The 14057-nt window shown below is 57.8% G+C and overlaps 1 protein-coding gene across 1 annotated transcript; it reads right to left on the minus strand.

Moving 5' to 3' along the window:
• Window positions 1-256: 256 nt before the first annotated feature.
• Window positions 257-13145, minus strand: KIAA0100 (KIAA0100 ortholog). The gene is made up of 39 exons (XM_015880673.2): window positions 12967-13145; window positions 12088-12217; window positions 11797-11843; window positions 11426-11588; window positions 11230-11348; window positions 11071-11131; window positions 10673-10853; window positions 10418-10541; window positions 9911-10035; window positions 9758-9825; window positions 9515-9663; window positions 9176-9294; window positions 8773-8936; window positions 8385-8649; window positions 8054-8259; window positions 6826-7921; window positions 6388-6579; window positions 6106-6308; window positions 5909-6027; window positions 5612-5832; window positions 5305-5495; window positions 5133-5232; window positions 4857-5059; window positions 4426-4720; window positions 4157-4314; window positions 3852-4058; window positions 3679-3778; window positions 3332-3514; window positions 3081-3202; window positions 2849-3004; window positions 2652-2773; window positions 2392-2572; window positions 2225-2311; window positions 2025-2135; window positions 1814-1949; window positions 1437-1561; window positions 1090-1191; window positions 881-1015; window positions 257-750 (listed from the first exon to the last, which is right to left on the minus strand). The coding sequence occupies exons 1-39, from the start codon at window positions 13053-13055 to the stop codon at window positions 568-570; spliced, it is 6738 nt and encodes a 2245-aa protein (XP_015736159.1). The 5' UTR covers window positions 13056-13145; the 3' UTR covers window positions 257-567.
• Window positions 13146-14057: the final 912 nt, after the last annotated feature.

The following is a 14057-nucleotide window of genomic DNA, read 5'->3' on the forward strand; positions in this document are numbered from 1 at the left end:
GGGAGCCGGGAATGCTCACATCAACCCCGATTCCTTCGGGTAATTCCCAAATTAAGAGAGTGACAGGGTCAGCGCAGCACCAACCCCCAAAGCTCCAGGTCACGCAGGAGCTGGATGAGGGCTGGGGGATCCCCGAGCCCTTAAATAGGGGGGGGAAGAACCTCATGGGATGGGCAGGGGCTGAACCCACTGGGCTGAGCTGAGAGCAGTGCGACAGGAGCCGGGAGGTGAACGACATCCCTCGGGACGGAGGCTGTTCCAAATTAAAAACTCTTATTTAAACTCTCTCCTGTTCCCCTTTCTCCCAACCTGCTGCTTCACCGGGCCCTGGGGCCGGCACCCGCACAGCAGGGGGGCGGGATGCCAGAGGGACCTTTGGCACAGGGTGGGGGGCTGCACCCCACAAAGCGGCCCCGCAGCATGGCTGCAACCCAGACCCCACAGCAATGGGGTTGCCCTCCGCCTTGGGCATCAGCAGCGCGGTCCCCCCCACTGCTATAGGGCTGCCCCTTTGGTATGGGGAGCACGGGGGACCCCAGTCCCTTCCCGGCCTGCCGGGTGCTGCCATCATTTGCGCCTGCCGAAGATGGACTTCTTGCTGGGGTTCTTCTCGCCCATGCTCAGCCCGATGAGCAGCCGTGCCTTCTCATCCTCCTCCTGTTGCTGGATGGTCCCATCCGATTTGTTCTCCAGTTTCCCCCGTGCCTCCGCACCCGCTGCAGGCTTCAGGCGCAGCTTCTCTTTGATCACCTGCACAGGGAGTGAGGGTTCAGCATCAGGGGGCTGCACCCAGCACCTCTGGCTTCAGGCTACAGCAAGCCTGGCCCCATAGAGGCTTGGTCCCCATAGAGGGAGGGGGGATAGCACTGTCCCCACGTACCTGTGCCACCAAGGCTTTGCGGCTGTCCCTCTTCACCGCCATGGCAAAGTCCAGCCACGTCCACGTGTTGTTGTGGTACTCCAGGCATGGCAGCACCAGGTTCAGGTCACCCCAGTCCACACTGTTCTTCTCGCCCTGAGCAGAGGACGTGGGGGTCAGGCTGAGTGTCACAGTGCCCCCCATACCCCCACATCCCGCTGGGCACTCACCTTGTAGCTGACACAGAGCGGCACCTGCGGGATCTTGATGTAGATGAAGGAGTTGTTCATGGCTGCACGCTCCTTCATCTTGTCGATGTCATCCACAGGATGCTGGGGACAGAAGTGGGAGCAGAAGGTGAGGACAGGGGACAGAGCCAGGAAGCAGTGGGAAGAGCACAGCCGGGCACCAGGCCATAGCATTGCTTCACCAGGGAGCAGCAGGAGCTGCTCTGGTGCTGGGGATGCTGCAGGGATCATAGCACAGGGATGGGAAGGAGGCACATGCACGTGAGAAGGGGATAAAAGGAAGCAAGGCCAAGGTACTGCGCTCACAGCAGGGCTCTCCCTGCTCCTACCTCGGGTGCTTTTCGGAATGACCTCCTGACTCCTGAGGTGCGATTCAGTCCCTGAGTGACCCCCTTCCCTGGGCCCAGTGAATCATCAGCCCCAATCAGCTGCCGTGGCTTCACCACGGGTATCCCTGGGAAGGAGAAAGGAGGAGGCTGTGGTTGGGGTCCAGCTGGGGATCAGCCATGACCCAGATCCCCTCTGGCTTTGCTGCTGTCCCCAATAGCCCCACTGCCCACCCAGGAGACCCCAATTCTTGTTCCTCAGTGTATCCCACCAGTAGCTCCCCAAAGCCATCCCAACACATGGCCAGAGCTGCTCAGGGAAGTCACTCAGATGGCAGGAGAGTGATCACACACAGCCACACCTCTCCCACCCCACTCACCTGTTGTCACCAGCTTGGATTTGTCTTCCTCATCCCCCACCTCCTCCTCCTCCACGTTGCGTCCAGGGAAGAAGAAACCCATCATCCTATGGAAGAACTGGTGGGTGAGCTGGATGGTGAGAGGGACCACATTCACCTGTAGGGAGAGAGACGTGTCAGAGCCGGCTGAACACTGCCCGTGTCCTGCCAGCTCCCAGCACAGCCCCAGCACCTCAAAGTGCTCCTTGATGGAGATGCCTCCTACGGGTGGCCGGACTTTGCTGAAGATCCTCAGTGCCAGCTGGCGGCCGGACTGGCAGGAGCTCTGGGGACGCAGCACCACCTGCAGGGAGCAAAGTGGGTGACTGGAGTGAGGACAGCACAGGGCCAGGTCACCAAATGATCCCCAGGGTGCAGAGCTGCTCCCCTTACCTTGTACACAGCGTTGGGCAGGAGGTTGTTCATCGTGACCCAGCCCAGCTCCAGCAGATGCTCAGCAGTGTCATCAGACTTGTTGACCTGCACACAAAGAATCATTAACCCCACACCTCCAGGCTCTCACACAGGGGCTGCAGGGCCAGCAGGGCTCAGCTCGGTACCTTGCTGTAGAGGAAGCGCTGCAGCTCCAGCTCAGCTATTCCCAGCTGCCCATCCTCCTCTGTCAGGCGCCAGCGTGCCTGGGCAAAGTAGAACTCAGTCCTCCGTGCCACACTCACATCCTCCGGCTGCTTTCGCAGCTCCATCTTGTTGGCTCGCTGCAGCTGGAAGTCCTTGAAGCACCTGCAGCAGATAGGGAAGTGCTGGGAAGGAGGAGCCCTACAGGGAGAACAACACTATGGAAGCCAAAGATAGCCCATACCTGATCAGGATGTTCAGCTCCTCACTCTCCAGCTGCAGGTCAGCTTTCTCCTGGCTCAGCTGCTGCTGTAGCTTGTGGTTGAGGTCGAGCAGGCTCTCGTTTTTGCTGTCATCCTGCAGGGACTAGAGGACAGCCAGCCCTCAGCACCCTCCAACCCAAGGCAGGGATCCCAGGTCCCACCCAGAACACGGGCTCACCTTCACGTTGGAGTACATCTGCTTCTCCAGCTGCCGGATCTGTGCAACGTGCTGCCTCACAGCTTCCTGTAGGTGTAGGATACTGCTGCGTTGCTCCTCAGGGTTGCTGGAGATTTCCAACTGGAAGCGCACCCGCTGCTTCTTCTCACTGTGCTCCTAGACACAAGGATAGGGGGAAGTGAAGGGGTGCCCTGGGTGCAGGCAAGTGACAAGGGGACTTGCAGCTTCGTACCTTGCGTTTGGGCTCCACGTGCAGCAGCAGGTTGTTAACTATGTCAAGGATCATGGCGTACTGTGCAGGGTTTGTGGAGATCTCCAGGTCATGGTGGATGAGCGTGAATGTGTCCACAGCTCCTATAGGGACACAAGGACAATGGGGCCCTTCTGATCTCAGCAGGTACAAGATGGACCACCCCTAGACTCAGTAGACGCTTGTGGGTGAGCCCAGAGCTCTGCTGAGAAACACTGTGTGCATGTACCCACCTTCCTGCTTCTTCAGCAGATCCTCCTTCTCCTGGTTAGCAGGAGTCTCGGGGGGCTTTATCTGAGTGGCCAGCTCAGGGTCAATGTCGTGGCTGTAGCTGATATAGTACATCCGGCAGCTGCAGCGAGAGATGATCCTCTGCACCTGCTGGGTCTGCTGGGCTTCTGAGGGCTGGTTCCAGTCTGGGGACAGACAGGATTGGGGTCTGAAGTTACAAGGTCACACCAGAGACCTTCCAAGCACAGGGCTTGGAGCTCTGCTCTTGGAGCCATCTCTGCTTTGTCAACCTCAGGGTTACGTGTGAGCAGAGCTGGGGTAGCGTGATGCCCAGCTCCTCAAGCCATACCTGTGGTGGTGCTGACCATGCCCCCCACTGCCTGCCCGCTCTCCATCAGCTCCTGCACTGAGTCCAGGCTCCGCTGCCGATGCTCCTCAATATTCTTCACCTAGGAACACAACGATGCATTGGTGGCCGTCCTCCTTGCAGCTCACCCACCACGACCAACCCCAGCCTCTCACCTCCAGCCAGAGCTGCCCATGCTCCCTCTCTGTGGGGCTGCTTTCTGTTGTAGCAAAGTACTGCATGCCATCCAGCAAGCACGTCCAAGATGTCTTCTGCTTCAGTGTGTCCCCATACCAGGCAGGATGGTGCTGGCACTGCAGCAGTTGAGCCTTTGCAGCAGACACAATCACGCAGCCTTCTGTCTCTGCACCACGCAGCACCATCTGTGGGTTAAAAAAAGAGACCATAGGGGGTCAGGACCAGCCATGGCCCCTCTGGCTACAAGACCATAGGGAAGCAGAGGCTGCCCAGGGGCTGGTACCTGGCAGTTGACCAGCTCAATGAGGCAGTTGCGGTTGTAGATGTCATCAGTCTGGCAGGCAGCGATGCCACACAGCTGCTCACTAGCTCCTGATTCCTCTTCTGTGAAGACCACAAACTTATCTGTCTCCTCAATGAGCTTCTGCAACATGTAGGCTCCTGGGGAAGGAGGAAAAAAAACAACAAGGTTGAGAGTATGAAGGCTGGAGAAGCTCTGTGCAAACACGTGCTGCCAGGCTGCTGCAGGTTTTCACTCCCTGTCACACTCACCCCCAGAGGAAGCTCTCTCAGGACGGCCGCTGGTGATGGGAGCAGTCACTTTAGCAGGGACAGAGTGAGCAGAGAGTGGGCCTCGCTTCAGCTTCTTGGCTTGCAGTTGTGTGTCAATCTTCAGCCCCTTCAGAGCCTCGGTGGACAGATTGCGCTTGAGCACAGCTGCTTTCTTGTAGCCATCATACAGCCCAAAGGCAATGTCCCGGTTTGTGGTGGTCCAGGACGCTCGCAGATCCACCAGATGCAACTGGTGTGTGTGGAAACCATCATCCCCATCCCGCAGGGGCAGCTCCTGGGCACAAGGGTCAGAGCCTCAGCACAGCAAAGCCACAACCAGCCTCTGCCCCCCCACACTGTGCCCAAAGATGAAGGTCCCCTTATTCCAGGGGGATGCCACCAGGCCAGCACAGCTGTTTTTGCAGCAATACCTCCTCAGCCATTCGGTTGCTGTGCCGCTGGTACGTGAGGGAAGACAGGCTCAGCAGATGAGTTTTCTTCACCAGAGTATCCAGCCGGTGGTCAGCGTTCTCGTCGCAGGTGGAGGCCATAAGGTGCACGGTGACCTGGCTCAGATCACTCACCATCTGTGTGATGCTCCACTCAGAAATGAGGCGTCGCATCACTGTGCCGGCTGGAGAACAGGGAAAGGCATCAGCCAGGACTCTACCCTGCCCTGAGGCACTGCCAGCAGAGCCCAAACTCACCTTGTGGGATCAGCCGCTGCGTGCCACGAGTAAAGATGTGCCCCTGGCAACACTCCACCTGGATCCCCCGCTGCTGGGCAAAGGAGGCCCAGTAATGCACCTGTAAGGGAGCAGATATCAGGCACTGAGCTGGACAGAGAGGGAGATAACACACCTGCAACCCTGGACTTGCCTGCAGCTGAGGGAAGAGCGCAGTGTAAGACAGCTGCTTGTAATGCTGCCCCAACTTCTTCTTACTGGGCTTCATATTGTTGAAGAGCTTCCCACGGCAGATGGGACGTGTCACGCTGGTCCACGTGGCCCAGAAGTTCTGCATCCAGCGGAGTGTGCTGCTGTAGAGCAGGATCCGGGGCTGGGAGTGCTCTGAAAATACACCCACCATCAGCCAGTGCCTCAACAACACCCAACGCAGGATTGATAAGGATCAGTAAAACCATCCCCCCTTGCCCTGGAGGGATCCCTGGGGTGCTGTCACCTACCCTCGCTGGGCCGTGTCAGGTCCATCCGGATGGAGAGGTTGAGGTTCTCGGAACGGAAGGCACGGTAGGAGTCGTACTGCTGCCCCACTGGCACCTCGGGCAGGAACTCAGGGGAGCGCAGCACCACGCCATGGTGGTCATGAGGGTTCCCATGGCACAGCCACTGCAGGTCCAGCGTCATGCACAGGTCGGGTAGGTGCAGGAAGCAGCAGTCATCGTACCTGAATGGGGAAAGAGGTCCCCAGTTAGCCCCCCAAGCACCATTTGCAGCCCCCAAACTACAGGGCCCACACTCACTTGGAGGCTGTTCGAACATTGATGTCTAGGTTGCCCTTGAAGACAAACTGCCCAGGCTTCCAGTGGAAGGAGAGGTGGCTCCATTCCCAGTGCATGTTCTCTGTGGTGTTGTAGGGGTCCTGCAAACAAAGCGTGGGAAGATGAAGGTGTCACATAGCCCCCCACCACACTCTGCTCCTGACCCCAGCAGCGCTCACCTCAGTGGCCAGCTGGTGCAGGTTGGCCTGTTCGATGTCCATGTGCCAGTCCCCATGGAAAAGAAGGCGGCTCTTATCCCACCAAGGCAACGGGGCACTGGGATCCTCTGAGGGCTTGGTGAGCAGATCCACACACTGTCCAATAAGAGTCCAGGCCGGATCCCAGCATGGCCCCCACACAATGGTGTACTGTGAGATCTCAGCTGGGGACAAAGGGATTGGCTCAGCCTTTTGTGAGTCCCTATCCCAGCAGAGCCCCCCCCCAGCCCCTCTGGCTCTTACAGTGGAAGTCATGGTAGAACTTCAGGGGGGGCATGTTCCTCTCCACGGTCGCATCCCCCCAGGGCAGCCCCAGCTTCAGGACCTGGCGGCGCCTGGAACAGGCCTGGCCACACTGCTCAGCTCCGATCAGCCGGCCTGAGAGCTGCCAGTTCCGGATCTCAAAGAGGTAACGTGGGTAGTCACGGATCCGCACTGCAAAGCAGAGCGAGGGCTGGTGGATGAGGCAGCAAAGGACACTGCTCTGATCCCCTCACTTTAGGCCACAGCAGCAGCCGCCACCCCACTGTGCCTTTTCTGCCTTCCCACTCCCTTGCATCTTCAAAAATGATCTCCTATTCTTTGGCCACACAGCGCGCAGAACCAGTAGATCCATCCTAAAAGCCCTAAAGGACCATGCAGACACCATGCTGTCCTTTAAGGACACAAAAGACCACTCACCAAAGAAGCTGCTGACGCTGCCTTTCATCATGCGGCACCACTGGGTGACCATCTCCAGCCCCTCGGGGGGGAACGGGCTGACACTGTCAATGTCTCTCATCTGCTCCACGACACGTTCTGTGCCATGGAAGGACTCGTCAGCCATGGCCACCAGCTCCAGGTGGGCCAAGGTCCAGGTGAGGAGAGCCCTCCGCATGGGTGTGTTGGCATAGAGACGTCGCGAGCGCTGGATGTAGATCTCAATGTTTTTCTTCTCCAGCGAGGCATAGAGCTCCTCGATCTTGCGGGCAGGCAGCAGCTCCCCGTGTTGTTTGCGCAGCGCAGCCACCTTGGCATCCAGCAGCTGCAAACGCTTGGCACTCTCTTTGCTCTCATCCTTCATCAGCTCGTAATTGTCCCGTAACTTGACCTCAAAGACATCGTCCAGGAAGACCCAGGAGAAGTGTGTCACCTTGAGCAGGAGGTCGGGAGGCAGAGCCATGCTGACAGGGCGCCCACGTCGGTGCAGACCCTTCAACCACTTCTGCACACCCACGGCCGCATCCAGTGTGCGGGAGAAGTCGTACTGGTAGGGGAACTCAATGGTCACACTGGCAAAGGAGAAGGCCCAGCCACGGTTACGGAGTGTGTGCAGGGTGGGGAAGGCGCAGCGGTGCAAGATGACCTCCTCCAGCTCTGGCAGCAGCTTCACCTCCACCTCTTTGAAGCTGAAGATGCTGTGTCCATCAAAGCCTGCTGCCAGCTCAGGGCAGTAGCCGTGCAGGGCACCGCCGTGCCAGCTCACAGAGGTCCGTTCGGCAGCCAGGCTGATGTAGTTGGCCTCAGAAACAAAGGCGGTGACCTTGGCAGAGCTCAGCTCCAGCGACAGGGACAGGAGTCTTTTGGGAGGAGCCCCGTCTGGCTGCAAGGGCTCTAATTTCTCAGTAAGAGTGGCCATGGGGGATGCTGGGCTCTCTGGGGACAGGAAGGGAGGTGTCCCATGGCCAAGGGCACTCCGCAAGGCTTCGAGGCACTGCAGGGTGGCCAGGGTGTGATGGTACAGGTGCATGTGGTCAGGTGGGCTCCACAGCACTGCCAGCCCCTCACCACACTGCACCTACAGCAGAGAAAGCAAACAATAAGTCACTGCCACGTCCACCTCTCTATCACCTTTCAGGGCTGGCCAGCCCTCTCACTGCCCCATACACCCCAGTATAGGATAAAACAGAGGCTCAAGGCCCACATCTACCTCCAGGGAGCGGATGCTGCTGTGGTAGGTGATGGAGAGCATGGAGAGGTTGGCTACAGGGTTGGGGATGGCGGGAGCTTTGCAGCACGGCTGCATCTTCTCTGTAATGCTCTTCACCAAGGCCAGCACCATGCCCTGGACACTGACTGTGCAGCTCTCAGCGCTCCCCAGGACAGTCAATGTATCCAGCCGCAGCTCCAGGGCACCTAGAGAAACAGTACACCAGTGCTGAGGGCATGGTGAAGACAATCCATAGTATGCCAGGCTCTAACAGTGAAGCTGTTCCAGGACAGTAATGTGGGATCACTCTGGATGCCACAACTACACTTACCCACTACAGCTGAGAGTGTGAAAAGATTTACATCCTCCACCTTCAGATCCACCTTCCAGAGCAGTATCCAGGGCTCACTCTGGGCAGAAGATAGCTGCTCAGCAAGCTCAGCTCCACTGGGCTTCGGGCAGAACAGGGGCAGGACCCTGGCCAGGCACTCGGTGCAGGTGTCTGATGACTCCACTTGTAGCCCCCGGATGGTACAGTCCAAGAAAAGCGTGTCTGACTGGGCACTGGACATGCCCAAGGGCTGGTTGTAACTGCCCTGCAGGACAAACAGGCTGATCACTCTCAAGATGCAGGATTCCCCAGTGCCACTATGTCCCTTGCCTGGAGCTGTGGATAGGCAGCATCCCCCACAAAAGCCACCCCTCAACTTGCCACTCACCTGCAGGTTGAAGGAGTCAAGGATGAGGGCTTCTCCCCACACGTGCATGTTGGGGGGGTGGGGGGCACGCTGAATGTGCGAGTCATTGCCCACACGCCAGCAGAGGTGGTCCACAGCCAGCACAGCTCGCTGGTGCACACTCTGGGGACGCAGGTGCTGGTAGTCTGCAGGCAGATAAGGTGAATGCAGGCAGGGCTTGCTGCTGCCTGCGTGGCAGCCCCCAAACAGAGACAACTCAGACACAACCAGGCAGCTGTCCAGCCCTTAGCTGGACACAGACACAGTAGAGCTTTTCCCATTCCCATGCCATAGGCTCAGGATGATGATCATCCCCAGTATTTCTCCAGCAGAGCCACCAACCCCACAAGAGGAGCTTAGCAAGCACCCTGGAGCCAGCCCTTACCTGCAGAAACGGAGTTGAAGCCCAAGGCAAAGGGTGGAGTATCCCCCAGTTGCACCGACACATTGACGTTGGACAGTGAGGCACTCAGTATGACAGGCGCTATGATTTGGGGATAGCTCCTATGCAGGACAAGCAGGGATGGGGCATTACAGGGGTCCTGTGTGCCAAGGAACAGGCTCAAAGGGAAACCCTCCCTGCAGGGCTCATTCTCCACACCAGCCTCCCTGACCCACAGGCTGTGTGCAGGGCAGAGAAGGCGCTGTATGCCCAGATACCCTGCCAGAAAGCAGCAGGTAAGAGGGAACAAGCTGCAAAACCAGCAGCTGAGGCTGAGTTTACCTTCCCTTGTGCCTTTGGCCGGGGACAGGTGCTGAGTGGTGCCTGTGTTCCTGTGCCAACAGGCCCAGCCAGTGAGAAAACTCTTGGTGGCGGTAGTGGATGATGCAGGTGTTGAGCAGCACAGCAGCTGAGAGGTCAATGGCTGTGACCTAGAGCAGGGAGAGCACAGGGTGGCAGCAAGCTCATGCCTGGAGTCAAATCAGCCCCCCCCAGGGGAGAGGAGCATGCCCAGCATCTGCTCACCTGCACACTGGTCTTCAAGGAGTTGAGGCACACAATGCGCTGGCGGCTCTGGGACAGGAGAAGGCCATCTGGGGAGGAAGAGGAGCGAGAATGAGGGGTGCTGGAGGGAAGTGGAAGCAGTCCTGCACCGTGAGTGCTATCCTGGCTACTTGCCCTCCAGATGGAGGTCTACACTCATTTGGTCCAGGTCTGAGGTGGGCGTAAAGTTGCGCAGCGGGATCTGCTCCTCTTCACGCTGATATAGAAACTGCAGCAGCTTCAGGCTCCAGGTGAGGTGCCTAGAAGAAGCAGAGGGTCGGGTTACTGCCAGGAAAGACCTGCACCATAGCATCCTCAATCTCCTACATCTCCCATCCCAGCCGACTAGCATGCTGTCATGGACAAAGTACAGCCCAGAATGCACCTGCAGCCCAGCCCAGCACACCCATTACACCAGCAGAGGATCCCATCATGCTGTCGTGCCAGAGAACCAGATTCCCTGCCTAACTTCTTCCCCAAGAGCCCACAGCCCCAGGCTACTCACATTCTTCCCCCTGGGATTTTCTCTCTGCAGTCAGGCAGAGCAAGGGACAAGCAGGAAGTGGCACAGCTATTCCCAGGACCATGTCCCCTGCAGTGACTATGGCTAGTACAACCACCTCTTCCATCTGGCCTCCTTACCTCTTCTGGCTGTTCATAGACAGCACCACGCTGGTGCTCTCCAGCTTCACCTCTACCCTCCTGGGGATGAGCTGCAGTGTGTCCCTGCTCAGCAGGGATGGGGATTTCAGGGACTCTCCTGAATCTAGAGCAGGAAACACAGAGTCACAGGAAGGCTCTTGCCCAGACTCCCACTCCTTGCATTTGGCAGCAATGATAGCAAAACCAAATCCCTCTGGCTGCAGTGGAACTGCCAGCCTTGTTCACATCCCTGACCTGGGCTGGGCTGAGAGGCTCTGGCTGTCACACGGTGCAACAACGGGCTGCAGAAAAGCCCCTCGTGCAGCTCTGCCTGCAGGGTCCGGACACTCAGCTTGACGCCCACCAGCCGCCGCTTGCTGCTGATCTCCAGTGAGATGCAGAGTGCCAGGGCCAGCTCTGCCAGACACGTGTCATCCTATATAGGGATATGGGCAAGGAGCACACCAGGAATCACCCAGTTCCCTGCTGACGGAGGCTGCAGGTAATGCACTGGGCAGAGCATGCAGCTGAGAGCCTTGCAGGGCATTCAGCATCACCCAGCCTCAACAAAACACTGGAACAGGTCCTGGGGTGTCCCAGAGAGCTGCTGCCCAGCCCCAGCGCACTGAATTTCTCCCTTCCCCAGTACTCACCAGCTGGCTGCTCCGGAGCACTTTGCTGTTGACCTTTGTCAGGTTCACCTCACAGTTCAGGCTGGGGAGAGCAGAGAGCAGACTGAAGCTGCAGGCCCTGCAAAACCAAGCCCCTTCCCCCCCTTTTTGGTGGGATACAGGGCATGAATACAGCATTACCTCTTCCCATCACCATTGAAGAGAAGACGGGTCTTGCTGGCTTGAACGTGCCAGAGAGACTCTGAGGTGGCCACATGTAGAACCATGATGTTGATGGAGTCCATGTGGATGGAAAAGAGCTGGTGGAAGGTGGTATGGTGAGGGCTACGCAAGAGCAGCACAGCCTGCAACACCCTCTCATGGAGCCAGAGCTCACCTGGCTAAGAAGCCGCAGCAGGGATGGTTTAAGGGCCATGTCTGCTCTGTTCTTGCCATCATCAGCTTCTTTGGGAGCCTCAGGGAAGGATGGCTGGAGCCCATGGCTCTTCTGCAGATCTGTGCGGACTCGGACCTCACCAAAACACAGCTCAAAGTAGCGTCTGCAGGAGAACAAGCACACGCAACCTTTACAAGAGCCCACACATCCAGCCCCAGGGGTGCCTCCATGAGACACCAAAAGGGGAATGATTCACTCCCGCAGAGCATGGGAAATGAGCACCATAGAAAGGTGCAGAGGCAGTCGGCAGGACCAGGGGCGAGCCAGACCCCCCAGGAAAGCAGAGAAGCAGTTGGGACGTGGATACATACGGGAGCTCCCGGCTCAGTTTACTGGAGATCCAGATGTTGTCAATTTCCTGCAAGAACATAAAAGCTGGTGAGTGAAAAAATAACAGTGCTCTCCCCGATGCTTTCATTCCACTCCTGTTGCCCTGCGTCATGTGGGGAGCACTCAAAAACCCCTGTATTTGGCCAAGGGAGAAAGGGCTGCAGCCCTGGGGCTGTGTGACAGCAGCTTGGCTGCAGAGACTCGCTGCCAGCCTGAAAAGGACGGCGTCCATCCCACCCTCACCCAGTTGTGACTCCTCCACAGGTACCCACCACTGTCTGCTGCTCCTGCTGGAACTTGAGGCTGATGTTCTGTGCCCAGAAGAAGCCAAAGGAGCCGATCTTCAGCTCCGCCTGCAGCTTCTGCCGGCACCAGGTGATGGCCAGGTGACACGCCAGCCACCTGTGGGCACATGCAAAGGGACAGGGTCATCCTCTGCTGTCCTGAGCCACACACCTTCTCCCTTCCAACCACCTGCACTGCCCTAGAGACTCTCACATCTGTGGGTCCCTCAGCCTCCACACCAAGCCCTGTGCTCCAACCCCACCTTTCTCTCCACATCCAGCCCCATAAGATCCCCCCAGACCTGGATGGGATCACCGCAAAACCACAAAACCCCCATATCTGGCTGTATCCCCCTCACACAACACCTTCCACCTTTGATATTTCCCTCCAAGCTCCACAGTATCCCTGAACTATGGGAGCAGCCCAAAGCCCTAACACCCCCCATAGCCTCAAAGCTCCATTTTGACTTCCCCATCACCCCACACGCATCTTTGCAAGATCCCTTGATCCCTATAAGCCCTGACAGCCCCCACCCCAACTCCCTGCAATCTCCTTCAGCCTGACACTACCCCAGCCAGCTCTGTGGGCCTTCAGAGACCCCTATGGGCCCCCATACACCCCTGCCACCCCACATTCATCCCCACCCACACCCTATACAGAGCACTCCATGCAACATACCCGCACCTATATCCCCTCTACACCCCCTCACTGCCACTTACACCCCACTCTACACCCTACACCACCCAGGCCTACTACCCCCCCATCTTTACGCCCCCCAACCCCTCCTCACACTCGCCCCCCCACACTCCCACCACCTCCTTCCTCGCCCCTCCCCCGGTCCCAGCGGCCCGCCCCCAGGCCCTGACCGCGCCAACAGCCCGGCGAGCAGCAAGACGAGCCCGAGGCCGAGCAGAACGGCGGGCAGCGGTAGGGGCAGACCCGGAGGCAGCAGCATGGCGGCCCCCAGGGCCCGGCCGCCGCCGTCCGCTCAGCGGGGGCAGAGCCGCCTGCCGGGCCTGGAGTGACGGTTGGAAGCGGAGGGGCGGGATCAACACGGAGTTATGGCGATAGCGCCCCCTAAAGGCTCGGGGTGGAACTGCACCGCTCTGCGGGGTAATGGGAACGAGCAGCCCTAACCCGTATCCATAACCCGTATAGAGGGGAGGGGGATCGGATACACGAGGAGACCCCCCCCATCCGGCCCAGGGGAGATGGAGATGAATAATAAATAAATGTAGGTTATAGATGGAGAGTGTGGGTGCCGCTCTGGGGAGCAGGGAGCTGCTGTGTGTCCAGGCTGATCTTTGGGATGTGATTTATTTGGGGTTCTGGGATCTGGGTCCAAATGGGACTTTGGGATGTGATTTGGGATGCTGGGAACTGCTTTGCATTGGATTTGGGATGCTGGGATCTCCTTTGCATTGGATTTGGGATGCTGGGATCTCCTTTGCATTGCATTTAGGATGCTGGGATCTCCTTTGAATTGGATTTGGGATGCTGGGATCTGCTTTGTGTTGGATTTAGGATGCTGGGATCTGCTTTGAGTTGCATTTGGGGTGCTTGGATCTGAGGCTCTGTGATCTGACTCCTGTTGGATTTGTGGCACTGAACTCTGCTTCTAGTCTGAACTAGGCTTTGGGGTTGACCTTGTGCTGGATCTGGGAGGGTGAAATCTGTTTAGTGTCAAATTTAGGACATTGGAATCAGCTTTGGTGTTGGAATTAAAATTCTGGGATCAGCTTTATGTTGGATTTGGGATGTTGGGATCAGCTTTATGTTGGATGTGAGATGTTGGGATCATATTTGTGTTGGATGTGGGATGTTGGGATCAGCTTCATGTTGGATGTGGGATGTTGGGATCAGCTTTGTGTTGGATTTGGGATGTTGAGATCTGCTTTGCCTTAGACCCCAAACACTAAGTTCTATGTCATGTCAAATTCAGCACACCAGGACCAGC

Source organism: Coturnix japonica, chromosome 19 (genome assembly GCF_001577835.2).
Source record: "Coturnix japonica isolate 7356 chromosome 19, Coturnix japonica 2.1, whole genome shotgun sequence".
In the NCBI taxonomy this organism is placed as follows: domain Eukaryota; kingdom Metazoa; phylum Chordata; class Aves; order Galliformes; family Phasianidae; genus Coturnix; species Coturnix japonica.